The sequence below is a fragment of the Tiliqua scincoides genome, unplaced genomic scaffold (assembly GCF_035046505.1).
Source record: "Tiliqua scincoides isolate rTilSci1 unplaced genomic scaffold, rTilSci1.hap2 HAP2_SCAFFOLD_153, whole genome shotgun sequence".
In the NCBI taxonomy this organism is placed as follows: Eukaryota; Metazoa; Chordata; class Lepidosauria; order Squamata; family Scincidae; genus Tiliqua; species Tiliqua scincoides.
In genome coordinates this window covers 1-26,339 of record NW_027101405.1, presented here as the reverse complement: position 1 = coordinate 26,339, position 26,339 = coordinate 1, and the positions used below count along the sequence as shown (strand labels likewise).

The 26,339-nt window shown below is 47.5% G+C and overlaps 1 protein-coding gene and 1 pseudogene across 2 annotated transcripts; one reads left to right on the top strand and one right to left on the bottom strand.

The window, feature by feature from the left end:
• Window positions 1–477: 477 nt before the first annotated feature.
• LOC136635941 (tensin-2-like) lies at window positions 478–24,572 on the bottom strand. Of its 2 annotated transcripts, XM_066611005.1 has the most exons (21): window positions 24,454–24,572; window positions 23,714–23,778; window positions 23,349–23,432; window positions 20,972–21,084; window positions 19,697–19,757; window positions 19,497–19,575; window positions 18,487–18,616; window positions 16,814–16,879; window positions 14,938–15,054; window positions 11,243–12,517; window positions 10,612–10,759; window positions 9,471–10,369; window positions 7,371–7,457; window positions 6,941–7,072; window positions 6,068–6,160; window positions 5,755–5,832; window positions 4,749–4,826; window positions 3,236–3,404; window positions 2,940–3,008; window positions 2,284–2,313; window positions 478–1,303 (listed from the first exon to the last, which is right to left on the bottom strand). In XM_066611005.1, the coding sequence occupies exons 1-21, from the start codon at window positions 24,505–24,507 to the stop codon at window positions 1,162–1,164; spliced, it is 3,969 nt and encodes a 1,322-aa protein (XP_066467102.1). In that variant the 5' UTR covers window positions 24,508–24,572; the 3' UTR covers window positions 478–1,161. The 2 variants fall into 2 exon arrangements, with proteins under 2 accessions (XP_066467102.1, XP_066467103.1); XM_066611006.1 differs by lacking the exons at window positions 478–1,303; window positions 2,284–2,313; window positions 2,940–3,008; ... (2 more) ...; window positions 5,755–5,832; window positions 6,068–6,160 and adding an exon at window positions 6,193–6,818.
• On the top strand, window positions 11,032–11,148 carry LOC136635943 (5S ribosomal RNA; annotated as a pseudogene).
• Window positions 24,573–26,339: the final 1,767 nt, after the last annotated feature.

Sequence of the window (26,339 nt, the reverse complement as noted above, 5' to 3'; positions counted from 1 at the left end):
AAGATAAACTGTCCTGTAAATAGTGCCAGAGGAGTTAACTCCCAACATCAGGAAGGCAAAGCACGTCAAAAGTCTTCAGCTGCACAAGGTCTTCCCCTCTTTCAGCTCATTTGAGCCTCTGGTTAATAAGCAGAAAAAAAGCAGAAGAGGCATTTTAAAATCTCACTGAGGACAGCCTTAAAGAGCTGTAATCCTAGTGTAGACAGCTTCTATAATCGATCACGGTTTCTTAACATCTTGTTTCCCAACTGAAGTAGTTGCATAAGTTTAGGAGATTATAGGCCCAATGGAAATGAACTGTAATGATGGGCTAATTTACACACAGTTGGAGGTAAATGTAGAACTGGGAACACTGGCTGTTACTTCTCTGCTGTAAAGTCCCTGAATGATTTGCAAGGAAGCTGAGGCAAGTACTCACTCTTGCCTACCACCTTTCCATGCAAACTTCTTCACCCAGTTGCTTTCTCTCTCCCCCCCCCCCCAAAAAAAAAAACAACAGGATAAGGGAGACAGTCTACCTTACAAACAGCACTACTCTTGGCATCTTTGCAGTGGAGAAATGGAAGCCAGGGTCCCCAACCACAAACCAGGATTTATGTTTGCCACAATCCAGAGCTTAGCCCACAGAATACAATACATCTAAAGCCTGGGTAGTGCCACATCTTGACCTGTCCGGAGTAATTCGAACTCCCTTCTTTTACCATGACTGTATGAGATGCTGTATTTACAGACAGCTTCACATCTTCATTGCTTCCCCGTGACGTTAGCCCCTGGCTGAGCCATGGATCTTTGGCTATTCTCACAGAAAGGCCTGCTGACAGGAGGAGACATGCAGCTGTGTGCCAAATTCCTGCCGATGTTCTCTCCGCTAGCAAGAAGATGCAAGGAGACATGCAATCTTTACTCCTGTCATGGGATGCTATCCTGGTGGCTCAGTCTCTGCCTCTTTCCGCTTACAGAGAGAGCAGTGGGTGAAAAGGGGAAAGAGCAGGGGTGGAAGCAGACAATCACTAGAGAGGATTTCCCTAGGCCTGCCTGCTGGCCCAATCAGAGCTTCTCCCCATTGCAGGGGCTTCCTTCACATGAATGATATGGAGCAGTGGTCAAGTTGCAGAGGAGCAAATGCCAGGCAGAAGGCCTGGACTAGCCTCCCAGCTCCCTTCATCTCCGATGAGTCCCCAGCATAACCTTGGTAATGAAGTTGACAATGGCTGATGCTGGCTGCTCGGGGTCTAGCTCAGCAAAGAGGTGGCAGACGTTCTCACATGGGCTACCCTGCTTCTTGGCCACAAAGCCGAAGATCCTGGAAGAGACAGAGCATCCTTTCATAAGAGTGTGTGTGTGGGCAGTTCTGAATTCTGACTCCGCCACTTGCACCTGCCCTAAGTTTATGATGTGCTGACCTGCTATAAGACAATTGTTGAGGTACTGCCATGTCAAGAAAACAGTGTTGCTAGTCTTCTCTCACCCTAACCATTTAAGGCAGCAGTTCCCAAACTGTCCACTGTGGTACCACAGTGCTATGGGAAACTCATAGAAGTGCAATGAGGTGTCCCTGGTAGCCTCTTCTTCCTAGCTCTCCCGGACACCGCCATGTTGAATTGTGTGAGATCTAACATAATCCAAGATGACAGCACCCAGGAGAAGAGGCTGCTGTGAAAGAAGTGCACCATGACCCATATTCTGTTTGGGAACTGCTGGTCTAAAGGTAAGGCTAGGAGAAAAGACAAATGAATAATTGTTCTTAGTGTAGCTCTAAAAAAATTCCTTGTCGCATTACAGCAAGCAAGACAGGAACAGAGCTCTATGCTTACTCCACCGGAAAGGACAACATTTTGAATCCCCTGTGCATGGAGTGAGCGGGAGAAGAAAGCGAAGCTATAAACCCCTTCTCCACACAGGGAGAAGAAACATACAGTATAGTTGGATGCTGGCATCCATGGGGGTTCTGGGAACAGAATCCGTAGGTGGGCCCATAGGGGACCTCCAGATGCAACTGGAGGTGCCCTCCAGCCATGTCTGGAGGTGTTCTGAGGCGTGGGGAGGTTCAGTGCATCTTAGTGGCCTTCAGCAGGCCCTCCAAGACATGAAGAGGCAGTACGCAGCCTTCCTGCACCTCAGAACACCCCTGGACATGACTAGAGGGCACCTCCAGGTGCACCTGGAGGTTCCTCTATGGGCCCACCTACAGATCCTGTTCCCAGAACACCCACGGATTTGAACAATGCCTACCCTTTGTCTCTGACAAGTTAACAGGATGAGTTTGGCTTTCTCAACACTTACTTGGATGTGGTGCCATCCGGGTTAGCCCACCTGCAATTAAAGAAAGAGTCATGTCACGTGAGCGCGGATGCATTTACTCCCCTTGGCCCCTCTGTCTCTGCAGGCCAGTCTGCTCAGGGGGCAGGATGCGATAGCAGGCTCCCGGACACTACAGTCAATTCTATTACTTAGTGTTGCAGGTGGGGAGGTGCCTTTGTTGTTTAATACTCCTCCATGTAAGAATGTGTCTGCAAATGTAAAACAAACCAGCACAGGGGGAGGGGGGGCTATTCCCAGGTCACTCCCTGCTGTGCCAGGTTTTCAACTGTGGGGTATTTTTTTAAACATATGGGAAACATTCAAGTGCACCCAGAGCCTGAAATGGTAAGAGTCCACTCTACAACCTCTGCACTTTCCACCTCTCTTTGCTACAGGCGTAGACCAGATCCAAAGCACAGGGGCTGGGATGGAATAAGCCCTCTCCAGCACCCAAGGGGTCATACAGACCAGCCTCTTCCAGGTGGTCTTCCACAACTTTAAGGCAATGGCAATGTCTTAACTTCTCATAAAGTAGTAACAGTGCCAAGGGCCCTGTGTGCGCACAAGTTTCATATGTGGAAAAGCAAACTTCTCCAGTCATGGCATGAGTGTGCCATGTGGCCAAGTCAGGTGGTTACCTCCTGTCCTGGGGATCCGTGCTGCAGAAGGTGACGCTATTGACAGGATAATGGCGCCGGAAGAAAAGCCTGCAAGAAGAAGAAAGTTCTGAATCAAGGGAAGGAGCGAGGACAGAGTGCTCAACCGTGCTGGAGCTCTTCCATAACAGATGCTCAATAGCAGGAAGGGAGAAGAGCACAGCATGTTGAGATGGGCTGGAAAGATGGCACTGCCATAGCAGGGACTGGGAAAGGAAGATACCAGGCCAAGAAGCCAGGCCAAGCAGGGGTGGTAATCCTGTTGTAGATCAACTCACTTTCTCTGGTTGTCTGTGAGTGTGATGCCCTGGGCCGACACCTTGAAGTGCACAATGCTGGCAGAAGGACGAGGTGTGGTGCTCAGCGTGGTGGTGGTTGCCTTGGCCACAGCCTGTGGGCCTGTCAGGGACTCCGTTTCCACAGAGCTCAGGTATAGCACACTGCAGGCTAGATTTTGGGATGGGGGGGGAGAGAGAGAGTGGTCACCCATGTCCAGAAAAAAGGCTTTGTGCCTTCCGTACAACATGGAAATCTTCCTCCACTTGACTACTAACAGCAAAATAAGTTGTGGAACAAGTCTGCATTAACTATTAACAAATTCAGGACTGTGACTCCTGGTTAGAACGTAGCTTAGCCCTGGTATGGAATTTGGATCTGAGGACACAGTGGGTCCTCGGTAGCTATGGGGGAATCTATTCCAGGACCCCCTACAGATACCGAATGCTGCAAATAATGAAATCTGCTGGTGAACCTGGCACAGCACGATAATTACTTACCAATGGGTCATGCCCGGCCCTCCAGAAGTAATATGCAGCCTTCTCAGAAAGCCTCCCAGATGCGACCAGAAGGCCTCCCTGTGCCTCAGAATACCTCTGGACGAGAGTGGACTATGCCAGTGTACTCCAGAAGTGCCTTGCAGTCACATCCAGGGGGCGTTCTAGGACCTTTCAGCTGCAGGCACGGCATCCACAGATACACAAGTCTGCCGATGCTGAACTCGAGGGTAAGGAGGGCCCACTGAACATAATCAGTTGAGGATGAATATTATTATGGTTAACAGTATTTATATACTGTATTTTTCGCTCTATAAGACGCACCTGACCATAAGACGCACCTAGTTTTTAGAGGAGGAAAACAGGGAAAAAAATATTCTGAACCAAATAGTGTAATAAAATATGTCTCTCCGCTGCCCTGTTTCCATGCTCCTTAGCATATTTTACTACCTCTAGTTTAAAAGGAATTTTATATGCTAGCCTTTTCTGCTTTATCATCCTTGCACTGGTAGCATGAGGTACTGTAGTATTTTTCTGCAAGTGCATTGTCACTAAGTGCTGAACATTTGCATTACCACTGAGTGCCTGCATTTGCATTTCAATTTGCATTTGTATTACCATTGCATTTGCATTTGCATTACCATTGAGCACAGGCAGGACCCTGGTCAGGGGCAGAAGCACCTGCTAAGGAGGCTCTGCTGCCCTGAGAACGCCTGCAGCTTTGCAGTATTCGCTCCATAAGACGCACACACTTCCCCCCCCACTTTTTGGGGGGGGAAAAGTGCGTCTTAAGGAGCGAAAAATACGGTACCGCTTTTCAACAAAAAGTTCACAAAGCAGTTTACAGAGAAAAATCAAATAACTAATGAATATGTTAGCAACACAGCCCTTACCTATAATTATTTCATTAAATTGCTGTATATCTAAAGAAAATATTGTCATCACTATGTCCGGCCATTATATTCCCCCTAGTCACGCACATGCACAGACGGCCCTCTCTCTCAACTTGGATGTTTACCTGCTCCTTGCTTCAGCAGGTCAGCAGCCGTGCTCATATTGGTGGGTACAGCCAACTCTGGGCTCGCCTCCATGAGATCTGAAAAGTGAAAGACAGACAGAGAGGAAGTGACAGTGTCCAAGATGTAGAGAGTCAGCATGAAACAGAGGTTACAGTCTTGGGCTTAGACAGGAGAGACCCAAGTCCAAATCCCTACTGGGCTCCCAAGTATGTTGGCTAAGCCAGCCTCTTTCAGTCTAACCTAGATGGTGGTGGTGACGACAATATACCACCCCATATGTGATGAATAAATAAAAGCACCCAGGAGGCTGAGACCAGGCTACATCTAGATGTCTGCTTTTAGTACTAGGTGGGGGGACACAGTGATGCCCATTCAGCTTCTGTAAACCTTCCCAGGACTGTGGTGGTGATGCTGGCCAGTTTATGCATACTAGGAACTAGGAGGATTGGCGTACATAGCTCTTTCAAGTGCTCCCAGCACTTCACATCCATTTTCTTGTTGCAGACCTCACAACAACCCTATGAAGTAGGTTAGCATTACCACAAGTGGGGGGGGGGGAGCTGTGACTGAAAGAGATTTGTGGCACATGATTTTTAGCTCAGTCTCTTGGGGCCCAATCCTAACCAACTTTCCAGCACAGAGGCAACCACAATGCAGCCCTGTGGTGAGGGAACAAATGTTCCCCTGCCTTAAGGAGGCCTCCATGACAGCCCCTATCACAGGATGCAACACACACCCTGCTGGCACAGCTGCATCAGTACTGGAAAATTGGAGAGGATTGGGCCCTTAGTCACGACTCTCCAACAAAGCAGCGTGGATGGCAGGGTGTAAAGTCATGGCAGTAGCTAAACTCGTTAATTGCTATTTCCTGCAGAGGTGCAAATCTGTCTCCTTCCCCACAATTCCTAACCACCATCCTCTCTCCTTTCATGTTACCAGGCGAAGAGCTCATCAGGACTTATAATGCATTTCTTCAGATTTCAGCTCTTTCTCTCAAGGGCTCACCTTTGCTTGGGATGTGGAGGCAGCAAGGCAAGGAGATGGGGGTGATGGAATGCTGGGATACCAGGGCTGGCAAGCTTCCTGCAAAAAGGAGGACAGGCACAGTGAGGGACAGGTGAGGGCTACAGCCCAACATCCCAAACTCTTTCCTTCCCACCTTGCCTACAACACAGCATCTCCCTCCTTACTCAATCCAAAACTTCCTTAGGGAAGAGCACAATTTTTTCCTAGTGCCAGCCTCCTGGAGGTGGTCATCCTCCCCTAGATCTGTAGGGTTGGCACAGGTGGAATGCCTGCTTTCTTTACTGCCACTCACCAAAATAGGGTTCATTGTTGCAGCCCTTGATCTTCACCCCCTTGGGCCCAGTCTCAATAAGAAAATGGCGCACCAGCTGCTCAGCTGGGTCTCCTACAGCAGAAAGAAGGATGAGAGACACTTTCAAGTACTGTTCTATCCCCTGTGTCTCTCCTCCTATGTGGCAGCTTCTTGGGAAGGGCTCTGCTTAGCAGAAACGAAAGCTCAGGAGACTCACTGCAATCCTGGCAGAAGAGTTGGGTATTCTGGAGAGGATATATGGATAGGGAGGGACCCAACTGGGACCATGAGTTGGGAGCAAGAAGGGGCTCAGGGAATCTGTACACCTCTCAATTCTTGGCACTCCCCCTCTCTCTAAGGCATAGCAATGTCATGAGTGGTAGAACTAGTTCTGTGCAAAGCTGAGAGCAGGTTCTTTGCCCAGGAGCGGGTGAACATACGAAGCTGCCATCTGCTACTTATTCAGGCTGCTGCTCCATCCAACTCGGCTCTTTACTCTGACTAGAAGCAATTCTCCAGGGTTTCAGACAGGGGCCTTCCCCAGTCCTACTGAGATGCCAGGAACTGCACCTGGGGCAAGGTGCTGTCACTGACTTGTGGACCCACTTCCCTCAATACAGTAACTAATGGAAGACAACAGACACCAGTGGCCATGTTGCCTGCTCCTTTCTGTCTTGTACCACCAGATCATTGCAAAGGGAAGTCTCCAGGGCTCTCTCCTTCCATGCAAGCTGGTCCTGTAGTGGCCTTTCTGGGAAGGGGAACCATGAGACAAACGTAAGCATCGTATATTTTAGAAAGCGCAACTGCCTGCTGGGAAGGCAGTCTCTCTTTTGGAGTTGCAAGTCAGGAGGTTTTGGGGGTTTTCTTCACCTTTGGTGGAGTGGTTGATGCTGTTGGGTGGAGGCGTTGCCACCTTCAGAGCCAGGCCGTAGGCCCCCTGGAAGGAGTTACTGTCTCGGATGAGGAAGGTGCCTGGTTCCTTGTCCTTCAGGAGGGCAATGGCTGCTCAGGAAGAGAAGGAGCAAACAGTTGGTGAGCATCTTGTGAAGTTCTATCAGGGCAGGATTTGCTGCTTTACTATATAATTCTTCAAAATAAGGTCCGGCAATCGTCAGTCTCCCTGGAACTTTCTGGTGTGAAAAGGGCTCTCTATCCACTCTGCTTCCTACCCTTAATGCTTTAAACTTCTTTTCATAACTTTCCCTTCAGGAACCTCCTAGAGGAAGGCAGAATCAGCTACTGTTCTTATCAAATCCCAACCTTAACAGGTAAAAGTGCTTGGACATTAATGGTACTTTACCTTGGTCCCGTGACAAATGAGGCTTGTACCAGAACTTTGATGTATCTTGCACAAATTTGACGCTGACTTGATTCTCTTGCTGTGGATCTGGAAGAAAGTCAACTGGAATAAGTTACTTCTTGCACCCAAGCAAAGAAACAAAAGACCTTGGAATGTCTAATAAAGGGGGCAACATTAACAACATACAGTATATGTGAGCATACAGTGCTGTAGAGCAGGGGTGCCCAAACCCCGGCCCTGGGGCCACTTGCGGCCCTCGAGGCCTCTCAATGCGGCCCTCACAGAGCCCCCAGTCTCCAATGAGCTTCTGGCCCTCTGAGATTTGTTGTAGCCCACACTGGCCCGATGCAACTGCTGTCAGCGTGAGGGTGACTGTTTGACCTCTCGCGTGAGTTGTGGGATGAGGGCTTCTTCCACTGCTTGCTGTTTCACATATGTGATGCAATAGTGGCAGCAAAGGAAAGGCTGGTGTTGCTTTGTGCAAGGCCCTTTATAGGCCTTGAGCTATTGCAAGACCTTCATTCATTCATATAAGTTCAACTTTAATATATTAATTTATGTAAACTTATGTAAATTTCTTCAAATTTTAAATGTAAATTAATTCTTCCCCCCCCCCCCGGCCCCTGACACAGTGTCAGAGACAATGTGGCCCTCCTACCAGAAACTTTGGACACCCCTGCTGTAGAGCATTCAAGTATTTCACATGCATTATTTTCAGTGACTCCTACAATAATCTTGTAAGACTGGTCAAACATTTTGTGGAGGAAGGGTCATAACTCAGTGGTAGAGCATATGCTTTGGATGCAGAAGATCTCACGTTCAATCACATGCATCTCCATACCTCTGCATGCAAACTTAGAGGAATGCTACCAGGCAGTGCAGGCTAAGCTAAATGGGCCAGTGGCATGATGTTGGTTATCCCCAAATTGCAGTGGGGGAGAAGGGGAGTGTTAGGGGCCGAGGCTGAGAGAATAGCAGCTTGTTGAAGGCCTCTGAATGAGTTCATGGTAGAAGTGAGACCTGGATCAAGAAGGCACAAATTGCTGGTTCATGGCTCAGCCTTTTAGGCCATGTGCTCACAAGACAGCAGGCAGGGTAGTAAACCTGAGCCTGGGAAGCACTCCAGCAAAAGTGGAAGCCGCGCCTGCCCCCTGAAATGCTCCCTTTCAGCTTGGAAGGTAAGGTGGGGTGGGAAATGAGGGCATTGGGGAGAATTCCATCATGTGACTCAGCAGCTGTAGTCTCAGTGATACACACTACACAACAACAGTACAGATACACCAGTTTATCTTTTCATCTTCTGAACTACTCCTTGGTCATTATGCCACATGTTACCTGTCCTATTACTTGTTTCTTTTACTGCTTTTGTTCTGAGCGGGAAAAACCTGGATCAAACCATACCCTGTCAATGTGTATTATTACATTTATCATTTACCATTTAGACACTTTATGTTACAATGGAATGTATGGCAGGAGAAAAAAACTCAGCGCCATGTTTGCATTAATCAAGATGACCACAGGCAGAAAACCTTAACACGTGGTAAGCTGGGCACCTATGTTCATCCACGTTCCTGATCCAAACTCTGTACTGAAAAATGGCCACAGGGCTAAGCCCTTAAGAGCTCTGGTTTGAAGTGAGTACCTTATGGAGGTACTGCGAGGCAAGATTAGCCTGAACTATTCATTCAGAAATATCATGCGGTACAGTCCTCAGATGCAAACCACTTCAGATTGTACGTGGTGACTGCACGATTGAATGCACCCCTCTACAGAAAGCTAGATTGTCAGGGACAAGGATTCAGGCCTCCACCTGCCATTCTAGTTTTCTACATGCATGTGTGGGAGCATTCAAGCAACCCCTCACTTGCATTTTGAGTTGTACACTCCCAGGAAAGAGGGCTGAACTTTTTCTGAGTTTGTAGATCACTTTGAGACAGTCAGGGCAAGAGGCAGTCAGCTTTGAGACAGTCTGCTGCTGAGAAATACAGGGCCATAGCTGGGGACTTAGCGAGCAGAAACCTCATAAAAAAAAGGGAATCAGGGAGCTAAAGTTCTCTTCTCTCCATCCTTGCTGAATATTCATCGTAAAGCAGTTTTTACCTGGGCCAGGTGTACTGCCATCAGGTACACCAGGTGCAAAGGTAACATGGTGAGCGGACCCAGGGCTGCGACCAGGCGGGGAGCTCCTCTCCCAATTTCTAGTTGCTAGTGTGTGATGTTTCTCAGGTAACGGAGGTTGCTGTGGTTCACAGAGGTGATCCCGGCTGGAGAAGTTGCTCTCTACACCTGTGTAGTAGGCTGTTGCAATGGGGAAGGCTGGAGTTGGTGAGCCCTGCATGTCAACAAAACTGTAGCCAAGGGCTGGCTGCTGGACACTGACTGAGCAGGGCCCAAGAGAAGGTGTGCTGTTGGGACAACGAGGAAGGGTGTTCAACTCGGGTCCAGTTCTTTCACTGTGCGGACGCCCGTTACAAGTTGCCGCGATCTGAGGCGAGGCTGGAGCACTGGACACTGTTCTGCAGCTGGCCGGGGTCTGGCTGTGGCAGGGAACACCTGAGCTGCTCCTCTGGGCCTGTCCCTCTATAACTGGGCCTAGCTGGTGCCCTAAGACATCTTCACCAGACATCTCGTGGGAGACAGCTGTGGGACAAGGGCTAGACATCTCTGAACCATCCTGATGTGGCTGGATCTCTTGCAAGACACCGTTTTTGACTGTGGGCGAGGAGGCAACATGCGGTGGGCTGGACAGGCCCTGGGAGCGAGAATAGGGCTGTGGCAACTGGAGACCTAGTTTCAGGGGAGTCCCATTAGCTTGAGGTCTGAAGGTGGGGAGGTGGGTGAAGGCTTGCATCGGGGCTGGAGAATGCGTGGGGCTGCTTGATGAAGCCATCCTTTCTGGGCTTCTTTTCCAGCCAGGAGGAGCCAGCTCCTCAGGGCTCAACTGAAGCACGTGTTCAGCGGGGTTGCCAGTCTTGTTGATGTGCTTATGTGTTCCAGGCCTGCAAGGTAGCAAGCGTACCATTAACAGACTGTGACTTACACTTGGCTTACAAAGGAAAAACACCTGCGTGCTGGTGTGGCAATACACAGCTACTCAAGAAAAAAATACACCCCCAAGCCTGCCGAGCAACCCAAGGCTGCTCACGCGAACAGTACAATGAAATGCCACAGGTAGCAACAGTCTTTTAAAAAACGCTGAGCTGAGAAAAGTGTGCACTCCCTTTCTCTATGGTACACTTACCTGTCGTTGCTGAATACTGGGCTGCTGGTGTGCACAGGGATGGGGGGCCCAGAGGCCTCTGCACAAGCAGCTCGTACCTCCTGTCGATGCTGCTGCAAGGAGGGAGGGGTATCTTGCCAGGGCACGGCTTCCCTGCAGTCTTGCAGCTCTGCAGAAAGGGAGAGGAGAGGCAGGGTCGGCCAGAGCACAGCCAAGCCACGTCCACATGTTTGTATGCAACAGGTTCCAGATTCTTGAGCCTTGGACAACAGGGATTCCTATAACGAAATCACTGCTGCCTAGGAAGAGGCCCAGGTGGCATCAGGGCAGAAAAAGCTCAGGGCCTGGTAGCTGGCGTTGGTTACTTAGCATGGAGCAGTGGGGGGTTGGGAGAAAAGGCTCGCTGGCTATTTATGCCACTCCCTTAACTTCCTCCCATTGGCTTGGAACTGTTACCCTGCACTTGCCTGATCTCGTCTGATCTCGGAAGCTAAGCAGGGTCAGGCCTGGTTAGTACTTGGATGGGAGACCGCCTGGGAATGCCGGGTGCTGTAGGCTTATACCATAGTCTCTCGAGACTGAAGGCTGCAACCATTGGCTTGGAAGCCCAGGCACCCTCCCACACCACACCAGTCAATATCACCACACTTACCACATGGCCTCTCTGGAGGTCCTGGCTGTAAGTATCCATCATTGCTCTCCAGGGGCTCGTATCCATGCTTCCTGCTTGGTGGGTATGGCGGGCTGGTTGGTGAAACAGAGCCTGAGTGGGGAGACCCTGAGTATCCTGAGGCATAAGGGGAAATGCAGGCCTTGGCTGGGGCTCTGCCATATGTGTAGGGTGCTACTGGAGGGTACGCGGGACCAAAGCGAGGGTAGGGATAGACCTCTGTGGTCTCTTCCATGACTTTTGACCGCTGGTGGGCAGGGTAAGCATGACCTAGGTGTGCCGCCATCATCTTGGGTTCAAAGTTAAAAGCTTGATGTTGCCCATGAGTTACATGAGGGTGCCCATAGGTAGTGGGCATAAGGAGAGGCACAGGTTGCCCACCCCGGTGAAGGGGATGATGGAGTAGGGATGGCCTCGTGTTCTCCATCCCCCACAGATCAGGCTCCCGGTCTAGACGTAGGCCATAGAAGGAAGCAGTGGGGATTCTTGCCTCATCACGAGCTGCCTCTTGGCAATCTTGGCATGGGCATAAGAAAGTGGGAGGGTCCTCCAAGATCAGCAGCTCCTCATGATCCCGTCGGCTAGGACTGTGAGGGGACAATGGGTCGTGGCCGAAGGGGAAGGAGTGGGGCTGGATGCTGTCAGAAAGAGAGCGATATACTCGTCGCTTCTCCTCAAATCCATCAGGGTGCGTGTGGGGGTGCCCACCATTGTAGACTGGCTGCCGCCGCTCCAGTGTGCCATCGGGTCTATAATAGGCCACATTGTGAGGCCTCTCGGGGCTGTGGGAGCGATAACCAAGGCGACAGGAACAATGGCGGGTCAGGCCTGAGCGCTGCGTTGGGTAAGGAAAGAGGGTTCCTGGTTGACCTAAGTCGGGAAGATCATCTTCCAAAATGGCAGTTTCTCTTTCTTTGGTAGCACTGGAAGAGGGGAGGACAGCATGACGACAATTCCCTTCACTTGGCTGCCGAGACAGAGGCTGGACACCAAATCCACCCAAGAGCCTATCTAGTTCTTCTTTCTCGGCGGGCGTAGGCTGTGGTCTGGACGGTGGCGTGTTGTCATCTGCCTTCTCGGTCAGCATGGAGGAGTGCCCCGAGTCACTGCTAATGGACAGGAGGCGTCCCCCTTGCTGTGGAGGGGACTCTGGACTGCAGGGGCTACCATTGGTAGAGGAGTAGCTACCCAGATCTGCTTTCTTCTTGACCCTGGCATAGAGGCTTCCGTCAAGAGGGCCCCGGGTGTGCGAGACATCTGCAAAGGAGCAGAGATACCATTCAGGGGCAGTAGAGAGCACTAGAAAATCTGAGCACTCGCCCCACAGGTGTGGTCTGGAATCTCCCCATCAGGCATCTAAGTACATTCAAGGGCTTATACTCAGGCACTTTGGGCAAGACAAAGAATGGATATATAAGTGAACATACACGCACTACTTTAAGCAAACAACAAAAGGGTGGACTCCCCATCTGATGCCCAAAGACCGAGGGAGAAGACTGATGGCTGCAGCAGGGATTTGACTTGCTGGCTTGTATAAATGCTATGCAGATTGAGAACTGCCCATGGCTAGTTTCACTCCATGTATGTTCCATGAGGATATGATAACCCACCCACCCCCCAATTATGCTGAAAGTTATTTGAGAGAGAGGCTACTGTTAATGAAGTGTATACATGACCGTGTTTGCCTTTGGCGATCAGGTTTTGCAAGTGTTTGTATTGTTTCAAAAGATTCCAAAATCTGTTTAGCCAGAGGCGAGAAGGAGATTTTTTTTAAAAGTTTGTATACACTGTAGGAAGCCAAACTCTCCTCAAATCACTTTTGACCCCCTTATAAGCTAGGCATACTTGAGTGGGAGTAAGAGGGACATATGTCCTAGGAACCAGGCTGGTGGGTGGCACTGTCATCCATACCCCCATGGCACTTAATCAGCTGGCATGCCAATCCAAGGCATGCCATCCCTGAGGGCTTTTCCCCCAGAGGTGTTCTGAGGGCAGTGGAAGCCATGTGCTGCCTCCCTGACAGCCTTGCAAAGCCCTCAGAGAGCAAAAATACATCACTTCTTTGTGTCCTCCGTAAAACTGGAAGTGACATTTTTATGCACTTAGAAGGCATACTGAGGGCTGGGGAAGTCTTCCAGTCCTCAGAATGCCTTTTTCTAAAGACAAAAACTTCACTTCTGGTTCCTCTGCGAAACTGGAAATGATCTTTTTCAGTCCTCCAAGGGCTTTTCGAGGCCTTCAGAGGGTCAGGGAGGTAGCGTGCAGCCTCCCTGGGCACCCAGGTGGGGCGGCAGCCTGGCCGGTGGGAAGAGGGCAGCAGGTTGCGGTTGCGGCCATGGGCACCACCAGGGCCAGGATCACTACTGCTTATAAGCCACTGTCTCTCTTCAGTTTTAGTAAGGTTAATGATCATGCTGAAATGTATTCAGCAAAGAGGAACAAGTCATCACCGCATGGCCAAGTGTGCATTTTCTTCCCCATGTATACGGACCTGAGAGGTTATTACTCATTAATCCAGCTCACCATCATCCTCCACCCCCAACATTTATGGCACTCTTTCCATTAACTCACTTTCCAAACACAACAGCTTCCCTTCTTCAAACATCAGCTCTTGCTGGGAAAGAGGAGGGTGTTTTACTCCATCCTGTTGCGAGTTTTTCTGGTCTCTGACGCAACTATTAAATTGCCATTTGATTACTCCCTTTTGGTATTTTATTTATTTTAGTTCTTAACGAGTTTACTTTAAGGGGACATTAGGAGGAAACTGTAATCAGGAAGGCTCAGGAAAAGTTGAGATTGTTGCTCCCAGGAGCAACAAAGTCGCTGTGGTCTGTGTTGCAAGGGGAAGGATGCACCTTCCTGCCAAGACTAGGTCTCAAACTTTAAAATACCAAATCAAGGTATTTGAGCTTCCCCCAAGTGTAACTAGGAGAAGGTCTACTGGGAGTCCCCTGGCTCACTTCGTACTGATTGAATCACCCACACAGTACAGAGTGAAAAAGGTCTCAGTTATGTGGGTCATCATCCCACAGCAGGCATGTGCGCCCATTCTCACTGAAAGCAAAACAAAACCCCAAAGCATCCCATACCCAGAAGTGTTATGGCAAAGGGGCCTAAGAGTGCATCTCGTTGTGGTGGGGAAAGGGTCCATTATAAGGCAGTATGAAACTGTAAAACCCCAACATAAAGTCTGAGATGTTTAAAACTTACATAAAATGTAAGAATTTAATTAGGATATATTCCTAAATGAGCTAAGCCCCCCAGTGGCTATGACTCTGTAAGCCTATCTTCATAGTCTTAGGGTGAAATCCTAACCCCTTATATGTCAGTGCTTTCCAGCACAGTGCTTTCCAGCCAATAGGACATGTGCTGCACCCTGCAGTTGGGTGTCACTCATGGAGGCCTCCTCAGAGTAAGGGAATGTTTGTTCCTTTACCTTGGAGCTGCATTGCCCTTATGTCATTGCTGGAAAGCACTGACATAAGGGGTTAGGATTGCACCCTTAGTGAATCTAGAAGCTCTCAGGATGATGAATTTTGCATCTGATGTCCGGGTTTCTTCTGGGCGTATGTAGATTTACAAAACACACACAGCCTTGCTTATAACATGGCAACAGGGTTTGTCTGCTCAGAAGAGGTTCTCGGAATGCCTGGTTGAAATGGGGCCCTACAAGATACCTTCCAAGCTGTCCTCATGGTGCAGGTTGAAGTTCTCATAGGAGTCCCAGCGCACTACAGGGTCTGAGATATTGTAATCCACTGTTGCAGCAGCATGGTTCCTGTAGGGCTCCCAGCCTGTGATAAGAAAATGTCGGTACCAAAGGAATACTGGTAAGCCTGCTCTCCAACCAAGAACACTGGATAGGATGATTCCGAGAGGGTTTTGTAGCTAGCTGTCAATTAGTTTTTTTATCATAAGTTTTCCTTTTGTGTACAATACAATATGTTGCATTGTATATTGCATTCTTTTTAAATGGATGTAAGTTAACTTTGTTTCCCCAGTGGGAAAGAAAGGTAAGATATCAATATTTTAGAATAAATAAAATATTTCCCATTCATACTCCAAACAAGGGGGTTGATGGCAGCCTATAACTTTTGGCAGGCCAACTTTTGGTCAGATTATGCACAAGTTTATTTAAATGTATAAACTAGGCTATTTTCTAGGGTCACATGAGGTTGACAAGATTTTCAAAATTTCTCTCTTCTTTCTAAATAAACAAATCAGCAAGCAAGCAAGCAGATTGCCAAATTTCCACTGTACTCCAATATGACCAACAGAACCTAGGATAGGGTTATGCAAACAGAAACAGGCTTTGAACTCCCCTCACTCCAGTGGTGTGCCCGAGTGCATAATTTTACTGTCTCCAGTATAAATGCATGTCAGCCATTCACTTCTAGGAGAAAAGAACAACAGCCCTGACTGACAGGGATTTTGCAAGCATGTGCAATTAATGCACCTCTGTGGACAGAACACACAGCAATACACTACTACACCCAGTACACAAACTCTCCCTCCACAAACCCCTGCTCTTCATAATCTTAAATATGTATATATGCATCTAATTATGAACACGCTGAAACCTTAGTCATTCCCGTCATGTTGACTGGCCATTGGTTTTGAGCAGATACAACCCCTCTTTGTATCTGCCGCGGCCAAGCGGTTAGGTCAGTGAGTTTCTGCTGCTGTGATAATTCAGAAGCTAAGCTGCTGGGAGTGACTCAAAGATTCCCACTTTTTACTAATGTTTTAGAGATTAATGGATAATCTTCATTACTGACCAATTACACTGATATTCCACCTTTCTTTTGTGGAAATGAAGCCAGCATACATGAGAAGAGCGCCGCTGGATCAGGCCAAGGGTCCATCTAGTACAGCTTCCTGTATCTCACAGTGGCCCACTGGATGCCTCAGGGAGCACACAAAACAATAAGAGACCTGCATCCTGGTGCCACTCCCTTAAAGCTGGCATTTTGAGATAGTCTATTTCTAAAACTAGGAGGCTGAATATACCTAATGTGGTTTGTAACCTGTGATGAACTAGAAATCTGTCCAATCCCCTTTTAAAGGCACCTAGGCCAGATGCCATCACAAACTGTGGCAAGGAGTTCCAGACACTAATTAAACACTAGGTAAAGAAATATCTTCTTTTGTCTGTTCTAACTCTCCCAACACTCAATTTTCTGAGTGTTGTATGAGAGAGAAAAGAACATCCCTCTATCCACTCTATTCGTCCCCTACATAATTTTGTATGCCTCAGTCATGTCCCCCCTCAGGCACCTCTTTTTTTAGACTAAAGAGCCCCAAACTTTGTAGCCTTTCCTCATAAGGGAGGTGCCCCAGCCCATCAATCATTTTGGTCACTCTTTTCTGCACCTGGGAGTCCCAGGCAGGGTCCCACCCAAGACCCAGTTAGCTTCAGCACATGCTTGCATCTGGTGCCTTTTGACCACAGCCCTGGGACCTGACTTCTGGGTCAAGCAAGGGCTGTAATGCCTGAGAGAAGCTTATGGTCATACATCCATCCATGCCCCTTCAACTCCACCATTCACCCACCTTTAATTTTCTCTGGGCTGGAAGAGAAGATAAATTCCACACTTGCTTCAAAGGGGAATCGTTCATCTGGGGAGAGAACACAGAGAGATGAACAGACTAAAGGTCATGCCCAGATTCTGATAGCCCAGAGTGGTCATCTGCTTCACAGGTCACATTCACACAAATCTGAAAAACCCTTTAAACCCATTTTACAGCTTTTAAGGAGAGATAAGTTTTGTTTCTTTGGAGACCCTGTTTACTTAGCAAACTTGTATCAGTTTACACCACTTTAATGTTCACGGGCAGTGGCATTCCCAGAGGAGGGACATAGCGCTCAGTTTTGCAGGGTGCCTCAATGCACTGTGCAAGCTGTCCCTCCCCCTCATCACTGGAGCTATTCCAGGCAGCAAGAGCAACATGTTGGTGTCTCCTCTGCTTTGCTCTCGCCACCCAGAATGGCTCTGACGGCAAAGGGGAGGGGCAGCTTATATGGCTTGTTGAGGCGCCCTGCAAAACTTAGCTCTGTGCCCCCCTCTGGGAACAACGCTGTTCATGGTTTCTGAAATAATTCTGGGAAATGTAATTTGGTACAGTGGTAAGAATTCTGCATTTGTGATCCCTACCCATTCCATGGAACGACATTTCCAGAGTTCTTCAAAGACAGCTCCATGTCAACTACATCAAAGTCATATCCAAACAAGAGGCAACCAAGGAAAGGGTGAGGGAGTTCTGGAACCTGGGTGCAATGGCCAAGAAAGTTCTGGCCTTTGTAACCACCCACCTGATCTCAGAAGAGATTGCAACACAGAGCAGGGTCTCGACCCAAGACAGAAGATGGGTTCATACAAGATAGAAGATGGGAGAAGATAGCAGGGAATCTTTCAGAAGTAGATCATAAGAACATAAGAACAGCCCCATTGGATCAGGCCATAGGCCCATCTAGTCCAGCTTCCTGTATCTCACAGCGGCCCACCAAATGCCCCAGGGAGCACACCAGATAACAAGAGACCTCATCCTGGTGCCCTCCCCTACATCTGGCATTCTGACTTAACCCATTTCTAAAATCAGGAGGTTGCACATACACACCATGGCTTGTAACCCGTAATGGATTTTTCCTCCAGAAACTTGTCCAATCCCCTTTTAAAGGCAGATCCAGGCAGACTCACCATGTTGGAACCAAAACACATGTTCAGCAAAATCCTGGGCTAATACCATTTTGGGGGTTAGTGAATGTTCCGCCCAAACCCTCTTCCTAATGTCTTTGGGCAAGGAGCTTTTTACTTGCAAGAAAGTTTAAAAGTGAACATAGGAGGCTGCCTTATATTGAATCAGTCTACTGGTCCATCTAGGTCCATCTAGGCCAGCTGCAGGCACTCCACAGTCTCTCCCTGCACCTGCTACCCAAGATCCCCTAAACTGGAAATGCTGGCGATTCACCCCAAGGCCTCCCACAAGCAAGTACACACTCATTTACCATGGGTTTTGCTGAACAAGTGAATCAATCTTTGGTCTGTGCAGCAAAGATATGAAGAATCTTGGATACCACGAGAAAGACTAATTTTTTTTTTCATTCCCAGGATTAACCTTCATATCACAGCCATGAAAACAGGCTCTTGCCTCCAAAAACTGAAAGAATGTCTTTGAGGTGAACACCCGTTACCATTCATTTCTAGAATTAGGCATCTCCCTCTCACCTCTCCAGGCTTCATCTAGCTCATCTTTGCTGAACCAGAGTTGGGTGCTGTGGATGGTGCAAGTGTGAAATTGGACACAGAACACAATGTCACGCTCAGTTCCTTGGATCTGCTTATGGTAGCATTTCACCTGGTGCGGGTGGGAGAGAGAGAAAAAAAAAACAGGTAGGCACAATAGTGGCTGGATAGTGTAGTTTTCCTAGCTGGTATATATGCTTTCATCACTATCCCATTACACACACACACACCCTGAAACTAACTTCTACTGAGTCAGACCATTAGTCCACCTAGTGCCATACTGAGTACAGGACACTGGCTGGCAGCAACTCTTCTGGGTTTCAGAAAGGGGTCTTTCCCAGCAGTACCTGGAGATGCTTCCAGGGACTGAATGAATCTGGGATCTGCAACATGCAAAAGAGGTGCTCTAGCACTGAGCTAAGGGCATGGAGAGCAAGACATCTGCTAATGCACAAACACAGTTGCTTCTAGCTCAACTGTTTGCACAGATTTCATGCACAGTTGGCAGCTTTGTTCTGGATCCAGAATTACTGCAAGGGGAATATTAAATATATCAGGTTAAATCATTGCTGGTTATGAGCTTACTGACTGAGATCAGTAACCATGATTTAACACGATATGAAAGCCAACACGGAAGAATGCAATATGGAATTTTTAAAATAAATTTACATTTAAACTACAGTGGAGGAGAAGTAAAAAAGCATTAAAAAGACTACTTCTTTCTCTCTCTCTGACTGTTGGAGGCCTGCAGGCACTAGAAGGCTTTGCGTGCTAGTTCCCTGATAGTCTGCAGTATAGCACACAGCATGGCATGACATCCAATGCACTGACAGTTTCCACATGAGATGGGGCAGAGAAATGAGTGGCAGTGTCATGTCACACATCATGCCATATGTAATATTGAGGAAAGCTAAGAAACAAACACATGGTGGCAGCAGCTGGATCTCTCTTGTAATACTTAGATCCACCTTAAAGTGGCTGGCTGTACTCACCATGACATCCCCCTTCAGAAGCAAGGCTGGCTCCAGGGTGATGCAGAGCTTCTGACTCCCACCAGCACCGTGGAGGCTGCTGCAAGTCACAGAGAAACACAAGGGAGTTAGGATCAAAGACAAGGAGACTGGTCCCTACGCCAGAAAAGTCCAGAGGATGAGCTAGCCAGTTCCTCTTGAGAAAGTCAACTTATACTCACTAGATTCCAGAGGTATAGACCAACTGCATGGACTGATAGATCTTCAGGAAAGGCTGATAGCCTAGGAGAAGCAAGATCAGTTATTTTACAAAGTTAAAAAGATACACTTCTGTGCTGGAAGGTCAAAACACACCTTGCCTCTAAACTAGGGAAGGATGCAGGTAGACAGAGAGAAAACCACCATGAGAAGTGGGAAGAAGTGTAGGGCACACATTTTATAGACGACACATTAACTGAAGAAAGGGGCAATGAGAATAAATTCCCAATAGGAACATGATAGTACGTACAGCATTGGAAGATACATGTGCCCATGTCTGATTTTACAAATCCTCAGTTCCATGTCCAGTACCAAAATCCATACTCTTGCTGTATGGAATCCACAACACCCGGCGCATATCAGATTCACATGAACAGCTTTCCTGCACAAAGAACTCACTCTGCAACCCTGGAAATAATACTGCAGATTCCATGAGGGAGTTGAATCCACTAGAATCGGCATAAGAACATGGACTTCTCTTCTGCTTCTGGCTGGGTGGATACTCCTTGAATAGTGATCCCCAATTGATTCGCTTGGTTCATTGGCATGTTAGGGATGGCCCTGCACATATAGCATTGCTTTCCAGTATGTGCATGTTCTAACATAAGCTTAAGAACAGGACACTCTAGCAAGTCCAGCACACTGTCTTCCACAGGGCCAATCAAATGCCACCAGAAAGTCTACAAACAGGGCACAAGAACAACCATCTTTAACACTGATGGTCCACAGCACCTGGTACTTACAAGCATATTGCTTCTGAACATGGAGGCTCTACTGAGCTTTTGGAGGCTATGGATAGGCATATCCGCCATGAATTTGTTTAACAGTTTAAAAAAGTCATCTAAGGTCTTTGCCACACCTCATGGGAGTGAATTCCATAAGTTCATTATGTGCTATACAAAGAAAAATTTCCTTTTGACTGACTGCTGCCAATCAATTCTGCTGGGTGACCCCCAAGTTCTAGTGTTATGCAAGAGGAAGAAAACTTTTTCTCTAGTTACTTTTCCCATACCATTCATAATTTTAAAACTTTCATCATTTTCTTTCATTCATTTTCTCTCTCTTTACTCATCCTTTGGAACTCCAAAGAACTATCTACAAATGGTATAAGAACAGACTAGCATGAACAATTTTGGCAGTTTTTTTTGTGTGTGTATTCACATGCTTGATGTGCATTTGGATGGATTGGGGGGGTTGTTTTCTGGATATCTTTTTCATGATCCCCCAATGGCACTTACCTCCTCCAGCCTCAAACGTGGGGATAGTTGGGAGCAAAACATGATGCAGAAAGAGCGTGCTGCTGTTCATCTTGATTGTGCCGGAGAGTAGTCCACTGAAATAATGGATGTACCTGTCCACAGGGAATGGAGGAAGGGGTCAATGGTGAGTCCTTAGGCCAGTGGTCCCCAAATCTTTCTGATTGGCGACTCTCTTGAACTACTGGGCCACTCCCTTGACATACTGGGCCATTGGGCACAGCTCTCCATTAGGGCTACAATCCTATACATTGTATAGGGTGATGTGTTCTTCTCAAGGATTCCACATGGCTGGTTTCCATGGCTCACCAGGAGCCACAGCTCACAGTTTGGGAACCACACCCATAGGGCAGGTAAAAGCAGCTGTTCTCTGGCAACAGATTGCACATCAAATGCACATGGAACACACATGCATCCTCATATATGATCTCATTTTAACTGAAGAATTTCTACCCCATCCTTTTCCCAGTAAGGGCACTCAAAAGGCACTCTTGTAATTTTAAATTTCAAGATTTAAAAACATATAATAATAAAACATTAAAATAAAGACAAAAGCCCCAGTGGATCACATAAAAACCATTAAAAATTACATCTAATTAAAATGGCAGTCCATCATGTCAGCCATCGAAAGCCATCCTGAATAACTAGGTTTTAAGACCCTGCAGCAACTGTTGCCCTGCAGATGCCTGATCTCATCTGATCTTAGAAGCTAAGCAGGTTCAGGCCTGGTTAGTACTTGGATGGGAGACCGCCTGGGAATACTGTGTGCTGTAGGCTTATACCATAGTCTTTCAAGACTGAAGGTTGCCAACCAAGGCCCTGCAGAAATGTCTCCAAGCAGTTCTTAGTTTCAAGGGGAAGGAGTTCCACAATTGGGGAAGGCCACCACTGAGTAGGCCATATTTCTTGCCACCCTCACCTCCATCAATGGCATCATGGTTAAAAGTGCCCCCTCTTATGACTTCAGAGAAAGTCATTAAAAGGTCAGATTAAAAGGAAGGTGGTCCTTCAAACACCTTGATCCCAAGCTGTAAAGGGCCTTAAAAGTCAAACCTAGCACCTTGAATTGTGCCTGGAAATGAACAGGCAGTCACAGTAGCTGCCAAAGCAGCAACCCCAACTGAGTTGAACCAGCAAGCCCCCACAACCATATGGGCAGCAGTATTCTGCACCAATTGTAGCTTGCAGGCAGTCTTCAAAGGCAGCCCCACCTAGAGCATGTTGTAGTCATCTAACTTAGGCATCAGTAAGGCATGGGTCACCGTGGCCGGGTCTGAGCGATTGTAGCTGTCAGATCACCCAAATGCTCCCCTCACCACAGCCACCACCTGGGAGTGCAGGAGTAGCTTCAAATTCAGGAGAACCCCTGTCTTATCAAATCTAAGGTTGATGATGTCATAGGTCCTTCTGATGCAATGACTTATAACCACTTGGGCATTTCTACCTGTCCCTTGTCCTGGTTAGGGAGGGATGGATGCCCAATCAACTGTTGCATGCCAATCACATTAGGAGGTCTGGCCAGAATCTATTGGGGGAAAACAGATGGGAAGATAGGTTTTTCCCATCTGTCCTGCCATGTGGCCTCACTGCAATGGCATTCAAAACAGCTCGGTCTGGTATCAGGAGCTTTTTGCCTTTGCTTAGTCATTAGCATGAGGATCTTTGGCAAATTTTCCCCCCACTGCATTTCTGGCTCAGATTCAAGCTCCAGTCCTTATTTCAGCTCAACCTGCCCCCCACTCCAACTCTCAGCAACAGATTAGCATGGATCCTGAGTTGGAAAACACCCGTACTGTGCCAAATTCGGATATGATTATTCATTGCTCTAGTAAAAGAAGCTGCCTGGCCATAGCAGACATACAAAGTCTTGATAACAGACCTCTGAGTCACTCTATTCCTGCTGCCTCACCAGCTGCAGCTGGCACACCAGTCCTGACCACCATGTTTACTCAGTGGAAACAAAGCAACTGTGCTTGGGGTGCAGGTAGCAACTGTGAGCAGCAGGTGCAGTCTGGTGGTTAACTGGGGGTGGGTACATGAGGATCTTCCTTGATCCCTTGCCAGTTTGCTCTCCTCTACTGAGAACTTTGTGCATTTAGGAAGGCAGGGAACACTGGACAGTTCCAACAGTCTCCAGGCACAAGGACTAGGCCATCTGAATATATAACACCCCCCCCCCACACCTGTTTTCAGAAACTTTTTCACAAGTCCCTCACAACTACGACAGCTCAATATGCTGCCCTGCCTCCTTCTAGTAGCTCATTTTCACAGGCCCACCACTTATAAAACACCAGTGCTAGCCTGTAGTGGGGAGTTATGAGTAGGGAGGAAAAGCAGGGCAAGTAGATGCAAGTCTCACCTCTTCTGGGAAGGTTGCAAGGAGGCAGCCACCTTGTCCTCACAGAATTTGCGCATGGTCAGTGTGCTGAGGGCCTGGTCTGCACTGGGAGAGAAGGAAAGGGAATGCGTCAGTATGTGCTCACGTGCGTCTGTGTGAAGCCAAATACGGAAGCTCAGTTATATCTGCATTCTATCCACAGTGACTCAACCTAAGGGGCACAATTCTGGAGAAAGAAGAAAAATGATATTCCAGAGGAGAGAAAAAGAACACCTATTGCATGCAAGGGACGGAGAGAAGTAAGTGCCATGGGAATTACGACACACTCAGCCTCCCACCCTAACCCACATTGCCACCACTTCCCGCCTCCCCCATGCTCCCAATACCTTGCAGAAATTTTGCTGAAGTACATGTAGGCTGCTACGATCACACCTGTTTTGCCCTTGTTGCCCTGGCACAGAGAGAGAGAGGGAGGGAGGAAAAATGTATTAAATGCTAGAACTAGGACCATAATGCAACTGAGCTGTCAGACCAGGGTACCAAAAAAAAATGCTGCAAAACTGACAGATTCTCTTGCACTGGTGAGTAACTTAAATTAATAAGACAAAGCATTACTAGGAAAAATCCATTAATATTTCCTTCTCCGCTAAGTTTGAGAACATGCCATGCTTCTCAATCAGGCTTCGATCACCACCACATAATAAGTAACACATCAGATTCCCAAAAGGTTTGAATAAAAAATTCAACATCTTCAAAATCTATCAGATCCTCCTACTGGGGAGGATCTAATTTTCAAAAGATGCATTAATGTTGATTTCAATTGCCAGAAACAGGTCTGATAATCCAATAGCCAGGTCCACCCATACCTGAAATGGAGTTCTAAGTGTCTGAATTTGCAACATAATCCTCATGAGTCCACAGCATCTGTGCCATCCCTACCACAGAATCTACAGGAGCATAGTTTGGGGAACATACTGAACATGCCCAGCTCCCTGTCCTCAGAAACCAAGCCAATTTATGCACTCCCACCCCTGGCATTCTACTGTCCACTCTTTGCCATTCATAGCTGGTTCCCCTAAATCTCTGCGTACAGTGGCCAAGAATATTGCAGCATTTCCCCCTGTACCTTGCAATGAAGCACAACCACATGATGTGGGTCCGAGTTCAACCAGGTCTCCATGGCTTTGCAGATCGAGCAAATTTTGTCCAGTGGTGGTGCATGAAGGTCCGGCCAGCCAAAATCTTGCACCTGCGTCAGGTAGGGAAGAGACGCATCCAAGTTAAGAACATTTACGCGCGCGCGCGCACACAAAATCAGATGTGCCCAGGATGAAGAGGTTTAGAATTATTTAATGCAAAAATTCCACATTCTGCTACCAGGAATCCAAATCATCAGAACACACTATGCAAACCAAATGAACCTCCGTAATCCAGCATAAGAGAGATATGTACAATCAGAGATTGGGTTGGGGTTTTTACTGTACATTTTCTGCTCGTGGTTCCTATTTTTCCCTCCCCCTATATTGAGATGTCAAAGAAAATGGAATTGAGAAGAGACACAGGGTCCAATCCTATCCAACTTTCCTGCACCAGTGCAGCCGTAATGTAGCCCTGAGATAAGGGAACAAATGTTCCCTTACCTTGAGGAGGACTCTGTGACAGCCTCCCCACAAAAGGATGCACCGCACACCCCATTGGCATGGTTGCACCAGCACTGGAAAATTGGATAGGATTGGGCCCACAGGCATTTAATTAGGAATAGAGGGGCATGCACTGGGGCTAGGTAAGCAGCTGGGGCAGAAAACTATCTTTCTTCTCCATAAAATTTCATGCACACTGATGACACCATATAATCAAACTATAATCTGTCCCTCATTGCAATTTCATGTACTTGGCATTTCTCTGGTTCTTAAGAGTTCATCTGACATTGACAATACAATTTAATGGACCACCATTAGAACTGGAAAGCTTATTCCATTTTAAAACCATCACCTTTATTCCTGGATTGCTGGAGGTGATACCATGCCCTCTAAGAGGTGAAATCAGGGGCATACGCTTTTTTTTTTTTTTTAAAGTCTACCCCAAAATAACTTTTTTTGGTAGCACTGAAGGAGTGCACTTCACTATCTTTACAAAAAACTGATGAAATTATACAACAGCACATGAGAAAATTTTATCTAAATCAGTGTCTATTATGCGACATCAGTCTTATTAGGGAGGTGACAGCTGCTGCCAAGGTAAACTTCAGCCCCTCCCCAATTCACTTCCACAACACACCTTCATTGGGACAGGGATCATATCAAGCACTACGCAGATTGTGGATGCTGGAAATCAAGAAGGCAACTGCCATCAATTTCTACTTCTAGCAGCTGAAAGCATGTTGGGCTGCAGGTCCATGGATTGCTGCTTCTCTCCTTTCCTTTTGACTTGCTGAGAGCAAGAGTGCCTGAAGCAAGGGCAACACTCACTGTTTGGGTTGCCACTTAGGAAGGCCTGAATAGTTATTTTTGTGGATTTTCTCAGAAAAAACAACAACATTCAAAAGCCACCAATATAGCTGCCGGACAAACTCTCAGGCTTCAGATCAGTATCATTCTCTTACCCTCAATACTCCTCACTCACCTTGGGGTTCAGTCTGATGAGGTCATGCCTCTTCTCTGACAGATTGAAGAGCTGGTGACAGAAAGATACAGCATTTTATTGGACACTATGACTCATGCAGACCTTTCTGCAGGGTCATCAACTAGTTTGTATCTTACTTCTCTAACAGGACTATAGTAATGTGTCTGGAAACTGGTATGGTCTGAAAAGATAGATTCCAAATTCCACCCTGGCTCCACACACCCCTAGCCAAATTCTTCCTCCCAACTCTGCCTATTGATCAATATTTTTAGTTAGCAGTTTGGTCCTCGCTTTGCAGCTTTGCATTTTACTTTGCCACATAGGAACAAAATGTCCAAGTTCCTTCCACTTCCTGTTCCTTCACAGTGTCATGCTCAAGATGTAGCCTTT

Excerpts from the sequence above, each read along its gene's own strand:
- LOC136635941 (XM_066611005.1), bottom strand. The coding sequence starts at position 24,507 with ATGGAGACCTGGTTGAACTCGGACCCACATCATGTGGTTGTGCTTCAT. Across the intron at positions 6,161-6,940 it reads CATCAACCACTCCACCAAAG|GAGACCCAGCTGAGCAGCTG; the intron begins GTGAAGAAAACC and ends TTTCTGCTGTAG. Across the intron at positions 4,827-5,754 it reads CCTCCACATCCCAAGCAAAG|ATCTCATGGAGGCGAGCCCA; the intron begins GTGAGCCCTTGA and ends TTCACTTTTCAG.